The 16,851-nt window shown below is 36.7% G+C and overlaps 1 protein-coding gene across 3 annotated transcripts; it reads right to left on the bottom strand.

The window, feature by feature from the left end:
- Nucleotides 1-27: 27 nt before the first annotated feature.
- Nucleotides 28-6,677, bottom strand: LOC112575846 (tripartite motif-containing protein 45-like). Of its 3 annotated transcripts, none has more exons than XM_025257912.1 (7): nt 6,621-6,677; nt 5,937-6,082; nt 4,403-5,476; nt 2,114-2,272; nt 1,602-1,838; nt 1,237-1,416; nt 28-975 (listed from the first exon to the last, which is right to left on the bottom strand). In XM_025257912.1, exons 3-7 carry the CDS (start codon nt 5,474-5,476, stop codon nt 952-954), a joined length of 1,674 nt encoding a protein of 557 aa, XP_025113697.1. In that variant the 5' UTR covers nt 5,937-6,082; nt 6,621-6,677; the 3' UTR covers nt 28-951. The 3 variants fall into 3 exon arrangements, with proteins under 3 accessions (XP_025113697.1, XP_025113699.1, XP_025113698.1); XM_025257914.1 differs by having other exon boundaries at nt 1,656-1,838; XM_025257913.1 differs by having other exon boundaries at nt 1,602-1,808.
- Between the last annotated feature and the right edge of the window lie 10,174 nt (nt 6,678-16,851).

Below are 16,851 nucleotides of genomic sequence, written 5' to 3'. Positions count from 1 at the left end.
GTCAAACACCTTCAAAGGTGCTTTCATATGATATAATAGTACTTAAAGAAATATGCAATTAAATGCTAGTCTGCAAGATAGCGAAACAGAAATAATTTTCGAGACATTTCAACAAAAGTTCCTCGCCGCAGATCAAATTTAAGAAAATGTTATTATTTGAAGTTTTAATGCTTGGCTCACAATTTTTTTTTCATCAGGTGTCGATGATACCTTTAATCAAAGCATAGTAACGACTATCAAAAACGAAAGAGAGTTGTGACAAGAACAACTACACAGAACTCCCCGCAGTTGGTTCTACTGTAAGCTTTGCCTGTTGATGGCTATCATCAATCTTTTTTAAAGTTTCATAAATAAACCTTAAATTTAATTTAAAGAGAGGTTTAGTATGATGAGATTGTAAGAAGCAATTAAAAGTCATTATAACAGAAAGCAATTATTTTGTTAATTGACTAGGAAATAAATCTTATTATTTTCTGGGAATCCATAGGACGACGAAAATATTTTATAATTTTTAGTGCCCAGTTTAAACTATTCGTTGCACAAATATGTTTATTCCATTACCAATATGAAAACCACGGGTTCGCTCATTTGAACAGGCGTGGAGTTGGCGGTGTGTCCGTGTGTATGTGTGTGCGCGACATTTTTATTCATCAGATGTTTCTCTTCTCTTCTTTGTGTATTTGATATATATATATTACAGGAGGCAACTCATAAACGTGTACAAAAATATTACTTTACAGTTTTATTTTCATGTATTAAACTGAAAACAAGAACCACGTACGAAAGAGCTTGTCATCTTATTGTTTTAAAGGAAACAGGTTAACGAAGAAAATAGATTTTAAGCAGCCAATGGTAGTATTAACGGTCAGGTTGATGGCGTCCTCACTCGAAAAGACATTCGCGCTTTACTGTCTCAACCTTCTTGTTCTCCTATATCCTTCTTGTTCCTTTTTAAGATATAGGAAGGCCTGTCACCTGCTCAACAAAGACAATAAGGCAGCAGGTACAACGATTAGAATTTCCACACAAAGAAAACGATTTTTGCAAATATTCACTTAACAAATAAAGTCTGTACGTGAACGAAATAAAATATGTATTAGAAGGTTTTCCCCTTTACTATTTATTAACTGCATATTTCTGAGCGCATTCGCCACATAACAAGGAAAATTCCCTTATGGTTTTATAAAGCAATCACACAATTTTTTGTAGAATGTAGCCTGCAACTGTGTCTCTCACCTTAGTGATTGAACCGCAAATATCAAAGACAGCAAACCAGGGCGGTGGGATATCCGTTGCTACAATCCCCTGGTCCTGTCCGTCGAGGTAGAGGTGAAAGTCGTTAAATGAGTCCACCAGGACCCCGACTCGACTCCCGCCTTGCAGTCTCCTGAGACTGTCTCCTATCGTGCTAAACACCTGAAAACAGATGCCTGATAATTATGTATACTTACAAATGACAAAAGATATTTGATTAATTTTTCGTTACTAGCATGTGTCCCTGAATTTGACCTTATTATTAGAAAACAAATATAAACTTTAGATAAAAGATGGTTTGAAGAAAAGCAGATAAAAAGTAAATGATAATTTTCTTCCATTCTTACATGGATACGAAACCACAAGGTCATTTGCTTGCACTTGTAGCCATGGAAACTCACAAATCTTTCCTGATGGCTGATCCCATTGACTCCGATGATGCTGGAGTCTTCTAGGTCTTCGGAAAACCTCGTTATATCGAGGCACGCAGGAGGTGTTCTCGTCACTCCTACGCATAACGTATTCTCTGTTGCTGTTACTTCGTCAACTTTGACCTGCGTCAACAGTACAGTGTCACGATTTGGCTAGATGTGACAGAGGATTAGGTGGAGTACGTGAACCTACAGGTTATCCAACGCTTTGTAGACATTGGACAAAAAGCGTGACCAAAGATATATGTTGACACTAAACAATATTTCAAACATGAGTAAAATATTTTAAAAAGTATTTTAAAAGGATTATTTAGTTTTCGCATGTGCAAAGAAAGGAAAGTGAATCATCATCATCATCATCATCATCATCATCATCATCATCATCAGCCATCAGCCATCATCATCATCATTCTAGCATCTCTTCTTACTTCATACAAGACGTTCGCCACCATAGCGTCACGTGACACAACCACCACGTTACAGTAGGCCTGGGAATCTATCTTCTCCGCGGTAATGTTACCGTTCGTCAGACGAATGTTGGTTCCGCAGTTGTCGTGGAAGACAAGGATTGGTGGCTGTGGGTCCAGCTGAAAATAATGTCCAGTCGCTTCTTGATAAAATTTACTCACAGTTATTTACTTGATGTCCTAAATCTAAGACAATAACTATGTAAGTAGTTAGAGTTATTAGCCGCGTCTCTGAGTTGAAATTTCCTGCAACACTTAGGGATGAAAATGTTTGGTATTGAAGATTTATATTGTATATTAGAAGACAATTGCTATTGTGATGTTTATAATGGGCAGCAATAAATTATCTACCTAAATATTAGCCTGCTTTTTTTGTCAAAATATAACTTTGACACTGCGTTAACATGTTTGCATATGCTCAGCGCCAAATGAGATGCTCTTCGGAGCACAACTTTCTAATAATCTCAGACTCTCTTTCTGCTCTTTAAGCTCTTTTCTCAAATGAATCTGACTACCCCCTTGTGGTCAAGATTTATAAAATTCATGCAGCACTTATCCAACGAAATAAGGACATTGTCTTTATCTGGGCTCCTGGCGATTCTGGTGTTCCAGGCAATGTTCGAGCAGACCAGGCTGCCAAGGCTGCATGTCAGTCCCCTGGTAAAATACAGTTTCTCATCTCATCTGATTGCAAAACTTTACTTACAACCTACATACTGACTTTATGGCAAGACCTCTGGAACACCCTCCATCAAAATAAATTATCCGCTACTCTTCCCTGTCTTTCTGACCACAAACCCTTGTGCCACACCACAAGGCCGGAGGAGGTGGTCCTTACAAGACTAAAGACAGGACACACATATGCCACGCAAGGATACCTCTTGCGAGGGAAGCAACCACCAGGTTGCCCCTGGTGTAAGGGACATCTCAACGTTTTACACTTTCTAATTATCTGTCCAGAGCTCCAGATCATCGGACGACAGTTTTTTACAGTAAACTCATTATTTATCTTATTTAGGTCCGTCTCATCGGCAGCTATTTGTGGCTTTTTAAAAAAAGATAGGACTCTTTCATCAAATATAATTTGCTACAGATACATATAGCTCATTTAATTTCTGGTGTGTTAGTGGCCTTTTTGGGCTCCACCACCCTTTTTTACACCACCTTTTTTCTTTAACATTTAGTTCATTCATTATCCTGGTCTGTTTTTAAGATAAATAACTGGAGATTTATCTCGAAACTTTTAATCGTAAAAATTCTTTTTATTGCCATGATATAGCCTTAGTTGCTGGCATGGCATAAAATACCAAAAAACAAACAAACAAACTCAGCGCCAGGCTTTCTGACAATAATGTCCTCTTAGTCACCACAATCCGCCTTTTCGGGGCAAAACTATGGTCTGCCTAAGAGAAGCATATTGAAACTACTGTTTTTAGTCTGTATACGATTTGTTTCTAAGTAGAAAATTTCTAGATGAGATAATATAGAATAATAAAACCAGTTTTTGAAATGAATGCATGATTTTTTATTTGTGGCTGTGCATTGAAAATACATTTATTATAAAAATCAGTTTGACTGTTTAGTATACACATACCTTCGCCAAATGCAGGAGTTTATGGGGCTTACAGTCTATGTATATTCTGCCCATTCATTGCATGCACAGGTACAAAAGCTCTACTCATATCAGCAGCTGACATCAAACCCAAACATATCTACACTCTGCTTTGTGTGAAGGTTGCAGTCATGCATAATTCCTAATCATCCATATTGGCAGCATACGAGATTCATATATGTCCTCATAAAATTTCATTTTTCCGACCATACATTTTTGCTGTCATTTAAAAAAGACTATAAAAAAATATTAAAATTCGCAGATATCTTGGTGGGCCGAACGTTTCCCCCGCTCATCCTTCAGTAAGCATTTAAAGGTTTTGAATAAAATGTACAAGGATTACTTCTGAGTTACTTTTATTTTGTGGTTCAAGCTCGTGTTCACATCGCACATTAACATTCGAGATATATAGTGAACTACGATATCTACAACAGCTAAAACTGTATACAGGATAAGAAATAGTCTGTTCAATACTTCTAAATTACTCTCAGTATAAAAAAGGAACAACAGTAAATCTAACATATAGTTATACGCGAGAAATGTTTTTTAAAAAATTACTTTGAAAAAATGACATAAATGTAAGAGAGAAAGAAACATGCAATCGTTGTAACATTTAAACAGGCTTACTAAAAAATTACCTCTGCAACTGTCCACTGCTGCTCCAACATCAGTAGCTCCTGTTGTATCCGTCTGACAAGTTTCTTACAACATTCTACACTAGACAAGGGCTTCTCCCACAACTCTCTTTGCAAGTAGGTGCTGAGGTCAAGGCTGTTGATCCTGTATGTCAGAGCAAGAGTCAGAGTCATGTGTATCAGTGCAGGACGTGGTGACACTGACGTGGCTCGCGTCACAATGTGTTTGTGTGACGTCATCTTCCCTAGACGGTTGCTAAGGTCAGTCTTGACGTCACGTAATGAATTCCTGATTTTAAGATGTGACGTGCGAGTCTTTTCCTTCAAATTATTACGGAAATCTTCCACCATTTTGTAAAGACGGTCACATGTCTTGTCTACCTGCGCCAAGTCTTCTTGTTCGCTGACATCAACTTCCTGTAAACGTGACGTCACCTGACCTATAGCCTGCTCTAGTTTCTGCTCCGCTTCTACCAGAATCTTTGTCAAGTCGTTTAGTAAATTTTGAGCTGAATCGATTTCATTGTCAAGATAGTTTACTTCCGGGCATACATTGTGTTTGTTAGCCTTACAGGCTGAGCAGACAGCGAGGCGGTGCTTGAAGCAGTAGTACTCCGCGTGTTTGTCGCCGTGGTCAGCACACAGTGCAGGGCGGCTGGCAGCCAGACGTTCAGGTGTCACAGTGCTGACACTCTCCACATCGTGACTCCGGGTTCCCGAAAACTTTTTATGAGCCTTTGTACACGCTGGACACATCATGTCTTGACACTGCAGACAGATGAAGTCCGCCCTGACGTCCTCACACACACAACAAAGGTGATCTTTACTCAGCACACGAGCGCTCTCCACCAGCGCTTCCATCACAAAGTCTGTCGGCAGGGCGTCAACAGTGGCGGACGAACTTCCATCTGACTGCTCTACTATAGGACATCTACACAGCGGACACCCGGCATCTGGTTTGGAGTCCATCCAGGAAATGATACATTGTCGACACAGGAGATGACCACAGGGTAGAATCTTTGGTGTCGCGAATTCTTCTGTGCACAGGGCACACTCTCTTTTGTGTGTCGGAGCCATCTGGAATCGTAGTTACAAGTCAAACAATACATACTAACTTTTATACAAGCTTTTGGAGATTTTATCTTTGGGAAAGAGGATGTTTAACTTTGCAAAGTTTGTTGGTCGTAATTTGCTGACTAAAGACTAGTGAGGGTAAGGGAGAATAAAACTGAATTATTTTAACAGCATCTGCAGTTGCAGTAGCTACTTTAAAGTACAAATTTCATTCACAACGGTCCCGATTTAAAAATGGTTAGTGTTTTCTTGTAGAAAGACAAGTACCTAAAATATATATATATACAAAATAAAAAGGGAGGTAATAATATTGCCAAAACAAAGATTTTATTATCTAGCAGTTTCCCTAAAGCCTTTTTTAATTCTGTAGAAAGTTCAAACTGCTAAAGCCACTATTAACTGAAGTGAGTACCTAGCAATGAATGTCATTGTACAGACTGACCTACTTCACGCTATGACTCACCAAGGTATGACAGACTGCCACACACACACCCGGGGTGTTCGTGACTGTGGTGACGTCAAGCGGTGTAACCGAGTAGAGTTTACTCACTGTTTCCTTCAGATGATTGAGTTAGGTGAGACTTGCATCCTTCTGACAAATACTTCAGGCTAAAGAATAGAAAACTCTTTTGTTAAGAGTCTCTACTCACTATGACGACAAGTCGTTGCTATGACATTGGGATACAAGTCACGTGACCTCTAATTATAATATGACAACTATTATGGAAATTTTCGTTAAGAAGGTTTTTGGAAATGCGTTAGCGCTTTCGTTTTCCTTTTTACCAGTGTTTGTTTTTCTAATGGCTGATGTCCTGCCAGCTTGACCAGTTCACGATGTATTGTCTCTATTCTAATTGCTCCAATCACAACTTTGCTCTAACAAAGTAACTAAACACATTAAATACAGTAAACACACTAAAAGTAGAAAATAGATTTTCTACACACACCATTCAGGTGATTCTGAGCATGTTACGTAGTTTCGATTGATACATATGAGATATTTATCAACACCTTATCTGAAAGAACCGTTGCTACAACACAGAGGTGTAATATCAGTATTTACACAAGTAATAAACTATTTTATCCAATCATGTACCTAACATGTTTATTAATACAAGTAAATGGATAAGATTCAAATAATATTTACCAATAAACAAGCGAAATTGCTTATCCACCTTTGATCAGTTGAACAAGGTTACTGCAGTTAACCAGGAAGCTAACTGTTCGCTTCAACGGAGAATTTCCGTGTGAGTAGACTGGTGTATGTTCTGTGTAGATAACTTTAAATAGAAGACACTGTACAAAGTGTGAATGAATAATTCTCTATTTCATATCACAGTCGGCAAGAACAGCAAGATGTGTATGTGATGATTGTATCAGATGTAAATAAACGTAAACATTGGAAGAAGTTTTTATTCTTTATTTCTGTTAGTTATTTCATTATTACAAGCGAAAGCCAAAATATTCTGAAAAAAGCACACCTCTGAATCACAGCAGTTCTGACATGAGACGTTTCTACTAATTTACCATACTAATTGATAAGTTAATTTATTTACTGAAGAGACCTTCGTCCCTTTTCAAGGGGAATCAAATCACTACACAATACAATATACAAACAAAGCAATAGAACATACATTGTAAGCTACACAGCCAGATTGATGAATGAAATAGCTAACCTTGAATTAAATTTCGTACTTCAAATGCCTCATAGATGTAATTTCCTTCTTTATTAACTTTATGCTTACTAGTATTTGCTAATAGCATGAAATATGCAGCCATGTATGTGGATGCAAATCTCTGCACAGATATAGCGAAAGTAAATAAAAAAAAGTTTGCGAAAACAACGTCAAAGTTATCCGACTACATGAGCAAACACTTTAAAAAGTTGCTCAATCAAAATTCCAGAAAATAAATATATTGTTATAAACGCATTATATATATATAAACACTGCATAGTTTATTGTTTAATACTATAAATAAACATATATGTATTTTAGAAAATTAAATTATAATAAAAAAATATGCTGATATTTTAAAAACTTCAGTTATGAATTTCTAAGCAGGCATCATGTAATTTATTATATACATAATGAATATGTGTGTGAAAGGCAAGTATGCGATCATGTGAACTCTGTATATCTGTTTGCTGTCTTGAAGTATACTGCTAGTATCATCTATTTGTTGTCAGCAGAGACTAAGTTTCCCACACACACGTACAGTGACATAAACACACATTACAGTTCCCATGTGTCACACTTGGAAGAATTTGTATGACATGAAAGTTTGCATTTTTAAATGACCTAGCCAGTACACGAGCACTCTACACCAGGGCTTCCATCACAAAATCTGTTTGCAGGGCGTCGGCAGAATTTGCCTGCATCATGCGTCTCCTAACTAGACAACATTTATCATTAACTATTAGATATCTACACAACCGACAAACAGCACCAGGTTTCAACAACGGAATGACACATTTTCGGCACAGGAGGTGAGCACACAGTAGAATCTTTGGTGTCTCGAATTCACTTATGCACACCATACACTCCCTTTCTATGGGCTGAGTTGATGCTGTCACCATCTTAGTAGGCAACCTATAAAAATATAAATATACAAAATATATATGACGTAGCTGAAGCTACCAAGTGACTAGTAAATGTATAAAATACAGTAATTAATTAATGCAAAAAATTATGCTAATAAATTCTTTATGGTACATTTTTAATAGTAACAAGAAATCTTTCTCACTATAAAAAACTTGTCACAATTGATAAAACAGGAAATAATGCAGAATAAAAATGTTGTAGTTATTAAGTTAACGCTTCCCTTAACCCCTTTCAGCAAAGGTATAAAGCATTTAAGACTAGCTACAGAGTGGTTTTTGGTAAATTAACCACTGCGATGTTAGCAACTTACAAGTTACTGTTTTAAGTTAACAATATATTGTATAGTGATGTAGAGTATAAGTTGTGTGTGTGTGCTTTAGCCCCGATTTTCTCCATTTTACCAGGAACTTCCAACCATATTCCAACCCTAGTGGCAACCTGAAGGCGCCCCACAAATGCGAGTGATTACAGCCAGCGACAAAAAATAATGATGGAGGATGAAGACTGAGCAACGTAGACATAAAAAAGGTACCAAGTAATGTAAGATAATAACAAAGTGATGTAGCTTTTGTAGTACACTACTAAGTAATGCATAAACCAACAAACTTATTCTTAGAATGGGAAGTAATCTTGCAAGAAAATAAGAAGATATCGAGTAGTAGTTTCCCTTGGCAATGCTACAGTGGGTCTGACGTCTCTATATAGATATGAGTATCGGAGTGTCGTAAAAAGCTAATATATTATATAATATGGAGAAATAAATCTTTAATTTTTTATAGATGTATTAATAACAGTCTGATTCTGAGCATGTTACGTAGTTTCGATTAGTACATGTGAGATAGTTATCAACACCTTATCTGAGAGAACCTTTTCTACAACATACAGGTATAATATCAGTATTTACACAGGTAATAAACTATTTTATCAAAACACGTACCTAACATGTTTATTACTACAAATAAGTAGATAAGATTCAAAGAACACTTAGCAATAAACAAGCAAAAGAAATTGCTTATCCGCCTTTGATCAGGTGAACACGTTTACTGGAGTGTACCAGGAAGCAAACCGTTCGCTTCAACTGGGAATTTCCGTGTGAGTAGACTGGTGTATGTTGATGTCGATGACTTCAGATAGAAGATGTTACATAGAGGCAATGACTAACTTTCTGTTGACACTGTCGAGCAGGCCTGGGCAAAGGCCGGCCCGCGGGCCGAATCCGGCCCGCCTCCTGTCCCAGACCGGCCCGCCCGCTGGCCCGCCTGCCAGTATATATACTATATATACAGTATTGAGTAAAACTGAGTTAACGATATTAGTCCGGCCCTCTAAAACAATCTGAATTTCTCAGGCGGCCCCTTGGGAAAATTAATTGCCCACTCGTGCTGTAGAGTATCACACCCTACAGGAAGAGGTAGATGTGTGTGTGGTGATTGTATTAGGTGCAAATAAACGTGAACATTTGACAAAGTCTTTGTTCTTGGTTTTTGTTAGTTATTTTATTATCACCAGTGAAGTCAAAATATTTTAAAAGGCCAGCCCTCTGAATACCAGCAGTTCTAACAAGAGGGCGTTATATTAATTTACGATACATATAAAGAGAGAAAAGAGAGATTGAAGTACATCGGCTAAATTTCCCAACATTATTTTTTGTAAATCTTTTACTACCACATGTGAAATATATAGACAGATATATGCGTACTGATCTCTGTATAGATACACTGTTTACAGTAAATTAAATAGAAAATAAAATAAGGTATGGGAAGCGCAACCATAAGTTAAATGTAGTTTGTGTTTTCGGCAGGACTTCAGTGTTTCCAGATGGGTTTAGTGGATGCCTGAAGGAAGCTATGCTGGATTGATGATGGATTCTTCTAAAGTCCTTAAATTTAATTTAAGAAGAGGTTTAGTAACATGAGATTGTAAAATGCAATTAAAAATCCTAAAGACAGAAAGCGTCTTTTTTGTTGTTGTTGTTAATTGACTAGGAAATTAATCTTGTTATTTTCTGGGAATCCACGGGACAACAAAAATAATTAGTGCCCAATTTCAACTATCCGTTGCACAAATATTTTTATTATATCAACAGTATGAAAAATCACATTTCATACAGGATGTGTTCGTTTACGGTTAAACAACAAGCCTTCCTCCACTTTCCTCCGTAGACCCAGACGGCTCATTTCTTATCCCAGTTATGTTCCTTTTGTAAAAAAGACCTTTTATCTTCCATCCAGTCTCTATGTTTCTAATGAATCATATGCTGAAGACATGCAACAAGTGCTCCACTCCTCCTCCTCCTGCTAGCACCATAGACGTCTGTATTGACGATGTTAAAGACTGGATGGTGACAAGCAAAATTAAACTCTACGATAATAAAACGAAAGACTTCCTTTGCTCAAGTAGACTTAAAATTTACTGATCAGTATTCCCAAAGCAAGCCAAGGTGGGAGAAAACAATATCACCTTTAAATCCTCCATCAGTAACCTGGGATTTATTGTCACTGTAGATGTGACAGTTAATAAACAAGTTACAGCTGTCTGTCTCTCAGTCTGTCTATTTTGAGGTACATACGATCAGTTCCAGTTTCTAATACACTTATTATCTTCTTTGCAAACAAAAAAAATCATAACGCGTTTTATACTATATCTTACTATTTTAGTGATGAGAAATATTACCTGTAAATACACTTTGGAGTTCAATGTACTTCGACAAATGTAAATGTACTATAGACACTGCTACAGATGAAATTAAACTGGAATATATTACATATCTATTGTAATTGAAGAAAATATATCACAATAATATATTAATTAATTTTTAATTACTGCAGGTAGTGCATTTCAAAAATTGCTTTAAATTTAAGAGAATAACATTGTCTTTTTAGAAGCTAAAATCCAGATTAGATGTGTTGCCTCTTAAAGATATAAAAGGGGAATTTAACTGCGGGCTTTTTGTTATCTTCCCTATCTTTCTGTCTCTCGATTATTACTCCTGACACCAATCACCATAATCGTCAGGTGTTACAATGTTGAGACTTTCCACATCTGAAAGAACCTTTCTTCCTGTTTTTGATACTTGGATTTTAAAAACTATCGTGTATCTGTAGGACAAAATATCAAAAGAAATAGTAATCAAGAAGCAGAGTTACCTATTAAATCGAATTACAAATGTGAAAAAACAATGTTTCTGTTTCTTACGTTTCTGTTTATTTATTAATCAACACCGACATAAGGCTTCGTACTTCAAATGCATCATAGATATAAGTTGCTATATTATTACCAAATTCTTACTAGTATTTGATAGTAGCATGAACATATGAACATATATGGATTTTTATAAATTAAATTATTGTAAAAAAAAATATGCTGATAATTTACTTTAATAAACTGTACTTATGAAATTTCTAAGCAGGCATCATGTATTTTATTATATACATAATGAGTATGTGTGTGAAAGGCAAGTATGTGATCATGTGAACTCTGTATATCTGTGTGCTGTCTTGAAGTATACTGCTAACATCATCTATTTGTTGTTAGTAGAGACTAAGCTTCCCACACAGTGATATAAACACACATTACAGTTCCCATGTGGGACACTTTGAATTTGTGTGACATGAAATTAATCTTAAATTAAGAGCGCTGAGAAAAACAATTTGAATTTTTAAATGTATAGTTATAAAGTGATATGTAAGGAGAGAGATAGTTCCTCTATTTTAGTGCTAATATAATTTTAGTGTGTATTTGCTGTTCCAGTTGCATTTCAAATCTTCTGTGTGCGAGTAATAAACAGAAAGTTTTCTTGTATTTGTGTATTTATCTGTGTGTGTGTGTGTGTGTGTGTGTGTGCCCGTGTGAATGTGTGTATGTGTGTGCATTATTATTGATCAGATGTTTCTTTTCTCTTCTTTGTGTATATATATATATTAGAATGGGCATCTGATACAAATGAACTAAAACATTACTTTGCTCGAAGTTTTATTTTCGTGTATTTAACTGAAAATAAGAATCAGGCACGAGAGAGCTTGTCATCTTAATGATAGAAAACAGGTTAACGAAGCAAATACATTTGAGCAGTCAATGGTAGTATCAATGGCCATGTTATGGCGGCAAATATATTCACGCTTTACTGTCTCAACCTTCTTGTTCTCCTATATTCTTCATGATCTTTTTGATGTAGGAAGGGCTGTCACCTGCGCAACAAAGACAATAAGGCAACAGGTACAACGCTGAGGAATTTACACACAAAGGAAATGATTTTCTTTCAAATATCCATTAAAAAAATAAAGCATGTACATCAACGAAATCAAATATGTATTAGAAGGGTTTCATGTTTTCAAAGAAGTTATACCCTATTGACAGCCAACTCAGGCGCGGGAACAGATCTCTTGAGTCGCGCATGCGCTGGACCACGTGTGGTATTTGCCTTTTCCGGCTTCCTCTTTCACAGTGTGTCGCAGTGCTACTGTTGTTATTATTTTGAGATGCCAGGCAGTAACTGTGCGATTCCAGGATGCCCTGCTTGCAAAGGTCGAATCAAAGGTTTGTGATCATTTTTCCGCATTAGAAGACTAGATAATAAAGACTGGAAAAAAGCTCGTGAGAGAGCTGTGAATCGTTTTAATTCTAGTTTCAGCATCGAAAGAGCGACCATTTGTTCCAGACATTATATTGTTTAATGAAGGTAAGTCACCTTGTAAGATAAATATAACCTTTTATATTTTATAAAAAAAATTGACTTTCCAGTGGTTTTAAGTATTGGTGTGCCTGAATGAAAAAGATTTAAAGTTGTAAAACAATAATCGAACTATTAATCACCTAGTATAAGCAATGTTCAACACTGCTGTTTGAAGACTGCTGAGTGCTGGATACGGTTCGCAATATAGAGAGTGTGTGTGGGGGTGGGAGTTGGTGTATTACGCTGAGCCAGCAACTAAGGCATATTACTACAACAGTTTAATGTTCTTAATGAAACTAAACTAAACAGTCACTAAACGATTTGCCGTCTTGTCCATATTTATTTCACGGTAATTATTCACATAAATATCAGAGATAGATGAAGAAACATCCAATTTTTCTTCGCCACCTTTTCAAGTATATATCGTCCTGATAAGAGCAGCGCGTGATGTGAATGTGTTCAAAAACAACATTCTGCAAACATCAATAAGAATTTACATGGAGGTTCCTAAGAGCCTTAGTCTGAATTCAGAAGCGATAAAACTCACTACAAACTACCCTCTGTACCACTCAGAAAAAACAATGAGCTAGAGAGCGAGAACTTGCTGACAAAAACATTTTTGACTCTTAACCATAATTACAAATACTACGATACACACGCTGTGTTTGAGTATAGAATTTTTACATTATCAATTCACATATTCATAATATATATATATATCAAAAACATACTTACTAAGAGAGATTTCTTCAACAGCAAAAGGATTGAAAGATACTCGCGATACAAAACAAGCTACCGGATATTGCCTGTAACCCCACCTTCTCTTGCCACCCACTGCGGTCACGAGTTTGAGTCAACGCTTTCGCACTGCGAGCGCGTCGAGTTGGCTGTCCATAGGGTATAACGTCCTATGATCTTTCACTATTAACTGCAGATTTTCTAAGTGACTTCGCCATAAAACAAAGGCAATCACAAACGTTTTTGTAGAATGTAACCCTGTAACTGTGTCTTCTTCACCTTCGTGATTGCACCGTGCATAATAAATACAGCAAAGCAGGGCGTCGGTGGGACATGTTCCGCACTACAACACCATGGTCCTGTCCGTCGAACGAAAGAGGGTGAATGTCGTTTGAAGAGTCCACCAGGACCCCGACTCGACTCCCGACTTGAAGTTTCTTGAGAACCTTTTCCTATCGTCCTATATAACTGAAAACAGATGCCTGATAAGTTACTATAATATAGATGACAAAAAGGGATTTGTTAATTTTTTGGAGTTATTAGCATATGCCACTGAGCTTAGAAAACGGAAAGATCACATAATCTAAAACTTTTAATAGACAAAAATTTTTTTTTGAAGAAAAGCAGCAAAAAGTAATTTTCTTCCATTCTTACATAGATACCGAATCACAAAAGGGACCATTTTTGTTGCACTTGTAGTCAGGGAAACTCACAAACTTTTTCTGGTGGCTGATCCAATTGACTTCGACGATGCCTAGGTCTATCAAGGAACTCGTCATAGTGAGGCGCTCAGGAGGTGTTCTGGTCACTCCTACGAATAACGCGTCCTCTGTTGCTGTTACTTCGTCAACTTTGACCTGCGTCAACAGTACAGTGTCACGATTTGGCTAGATGTGACAGAGGATTAGGTTGACTAGGTGACCTACAGGTTATCCAACTCTCAGTAGAAATTAGACAAAAAAGATGACCAGAGATACAATATGTTGACACTAACCAATCCTCGAAGTTTTTATAAACTTGAGTAAAGTATTAAAAAACTAATTCAGAAGTATTGTTCAGTTTTCGCCTGTGCAAAGAAAGGAAAGTTACTCATTGAAATGTTTGTTTTAATCATCATCATCATCGTCGTCTTCGTCGTCGTCGTCATTCTAGCCTAGTATCTTACCTCATACAAGACTTTCCACACGATAGAGTCACGTGACACGACCACCCCGTTAGAGGAGGCACTTTGATCTATCTTCTCCGCGGTCCTGTTACCGTCTCGTCAGACGAATGTCTGGTTCCGCAGTTGTCGTGGAACACAAGGACTGGTGTCTTTGCATCATATCTTGTAAATAATGTTCAGTCTCTTCTTGATAAAATTTACTCACAGCTATTTACTTGATATCCTTAATCTATAACAATAAAGATGTAAGTAATTCAAACTATTAGTCGCATTTATGAGTTGAGATTTCCTGCAATATTAAGGATTATAATGTTACGTATTGAAGATTTGTGTTGGATATACTAGAAGACAAGCTATTTGATTGGGTTACAACTGCAGTCACTATTTAGGGAAGTTATTCTACATGTGTGACAACTCCAGGAATACTGTACCACAAAATACTGCAGCAGTAACCCTTGGGGTGGTATTTATGAAGCGGTGGCAAGTTCGATACAAAAGATTTTATTCTATAATTAAAATACAAAAATTAAAGGCTAGAAGAAATTAGCCCCATTAAATGGGTTAGGTAAGCCTACTGCCCCATGACAAATGAGCGGAGTGTAGTTTCTAAACGTGATTAAACTTTCAAAAAGAATATTTTAAAAATATGTTCAGATATCGAGCTGTTATTGTCCCACGTTAAGAGAATCTGCTGACGATGTGTGCTTAAAAAAAAGAAAGAGACATATATAGATATAATTGACAATTAAATTAAAATAAACTTCGAACATTTAGACAGCACGCTCTGTAATAAATTCAACCTTCAAGTTTTCTTTTTATTTATTGTTTTTTTTGCTTGTTCGTTGTTCGTTCGTTCGTGTGTTTGAGTGAAGTGAAATACTTTTGGAATCTAAAAAGTTATGTAGGCAAATCCCTTCATAAAAATGTAATAAAAGACTACTGTATATAATCCCTACTCAAAATAATGGTCTACCAACAGTTTACGATTTTTTTAGGTTGTTACAAAATATACAAGTTAACATGCTCTGAATCGTGCTGTTTGTGTTTCTACAAGAACCAAACAGTAATCTGAAATATGTAAGTGGCAAATTATGTACACTGTCACCCCTACTTTGCTTTAATGAGGACGGAAAATGGGAGCTATGAGGATGAACTATTACAGGTGCTTCCATAATTTCCTCGTACCATGGCGTAAATACTTCTGCGTAAAGTATGCTTAATGCAATCGTAACATGTAGGATTGTCATAAACAATCAAACTCCATTAATTTAATTTGGCATATACAATAACAAAGAATATTTGTATAAAAATTTTAACTAGACGATTAATCACCTTGTTTGCCTATAATACTCTAAACACATTGTATTTTTGTTGTTGACGCTTATTGTACAGAAATCGACACTAAATAAATATGTGCCGAAAATACAAGTTCTCTAAATCCTTAAAGAACAGCAAATTGCTTAGAACGGATCGGGACCTCGTTTTCTGTCAATTCGCTTTTTGATGCTTTAAAATGGGCTTCGTAAAAAATATCTATCACAATTATTATCCTGCTCTTTTCTGGATCAGAGTAAACTATAACATTGACACTGCCGTTTAACATCTTTTCGCAGTACGCAAGTTGTCCCTCCGGTATACTCGGAGTCATCCCACCATGCCGTCCTTGGGTACGAGACAAAAACTCATGAATCTGTCCTACTGGAGACCAAGGCACGATCCCGAAACAATGTTTGTGTCTTGTTAAAAAGATTACTTTTTACTCTATAGTAGACAAATCTTAGTACATGGCACGATAACAGTATTACCAAAACAACCTTTAAGTCCCACAATTAGTTACTTCTGTGCGGTTGTCAGCATTGAAACCATACATTTAAACTCAATAATCGTTATGACTACTTAGCATACACTACCTTCGTTCCAACGGAGGGTTTATGGGCTTAAAAAAGTCTCCACACCATATTTCTCGCCAACTCATTCGCACATCGCACGGCTCGAAAACATCTACTCGCCTATCAGCAGCTGACATCAAACCCCGAACGGGATCTACCGGTCCTCGCCTGTTTGACATGAAGCTTGCTTTTATGCATAATTCTTAAAGCAACTCCCTCCATATTTCACAAGACGACAGAGGAAGCATACATGTCTATACAGTTAATTTACTTAATGGTCATCCGCATATATCAAAACTGCTTGACTTGTC

The sequence above is a fragment of the Pomacea canaliculata genome, linkage group LG11 (genome assembly GCF_003073045.1).
Source record: "Pomacea canaliculata isolate SZHN2017 linkage group LG11, ASM307304v1, whole genome shotgun sequence".
NCBI classification, from domain to species: Eukaryota; Metazoa; Mollusca; class Gastropoda; order Architaenioglossa; family Ampullariidae; genus Pomacea; species Pomacea canaliculata.
Note: the sequence above shows the minus strand (reverse complement) of the source record. Positions and strands in the feature narration are given on the sequence as shown.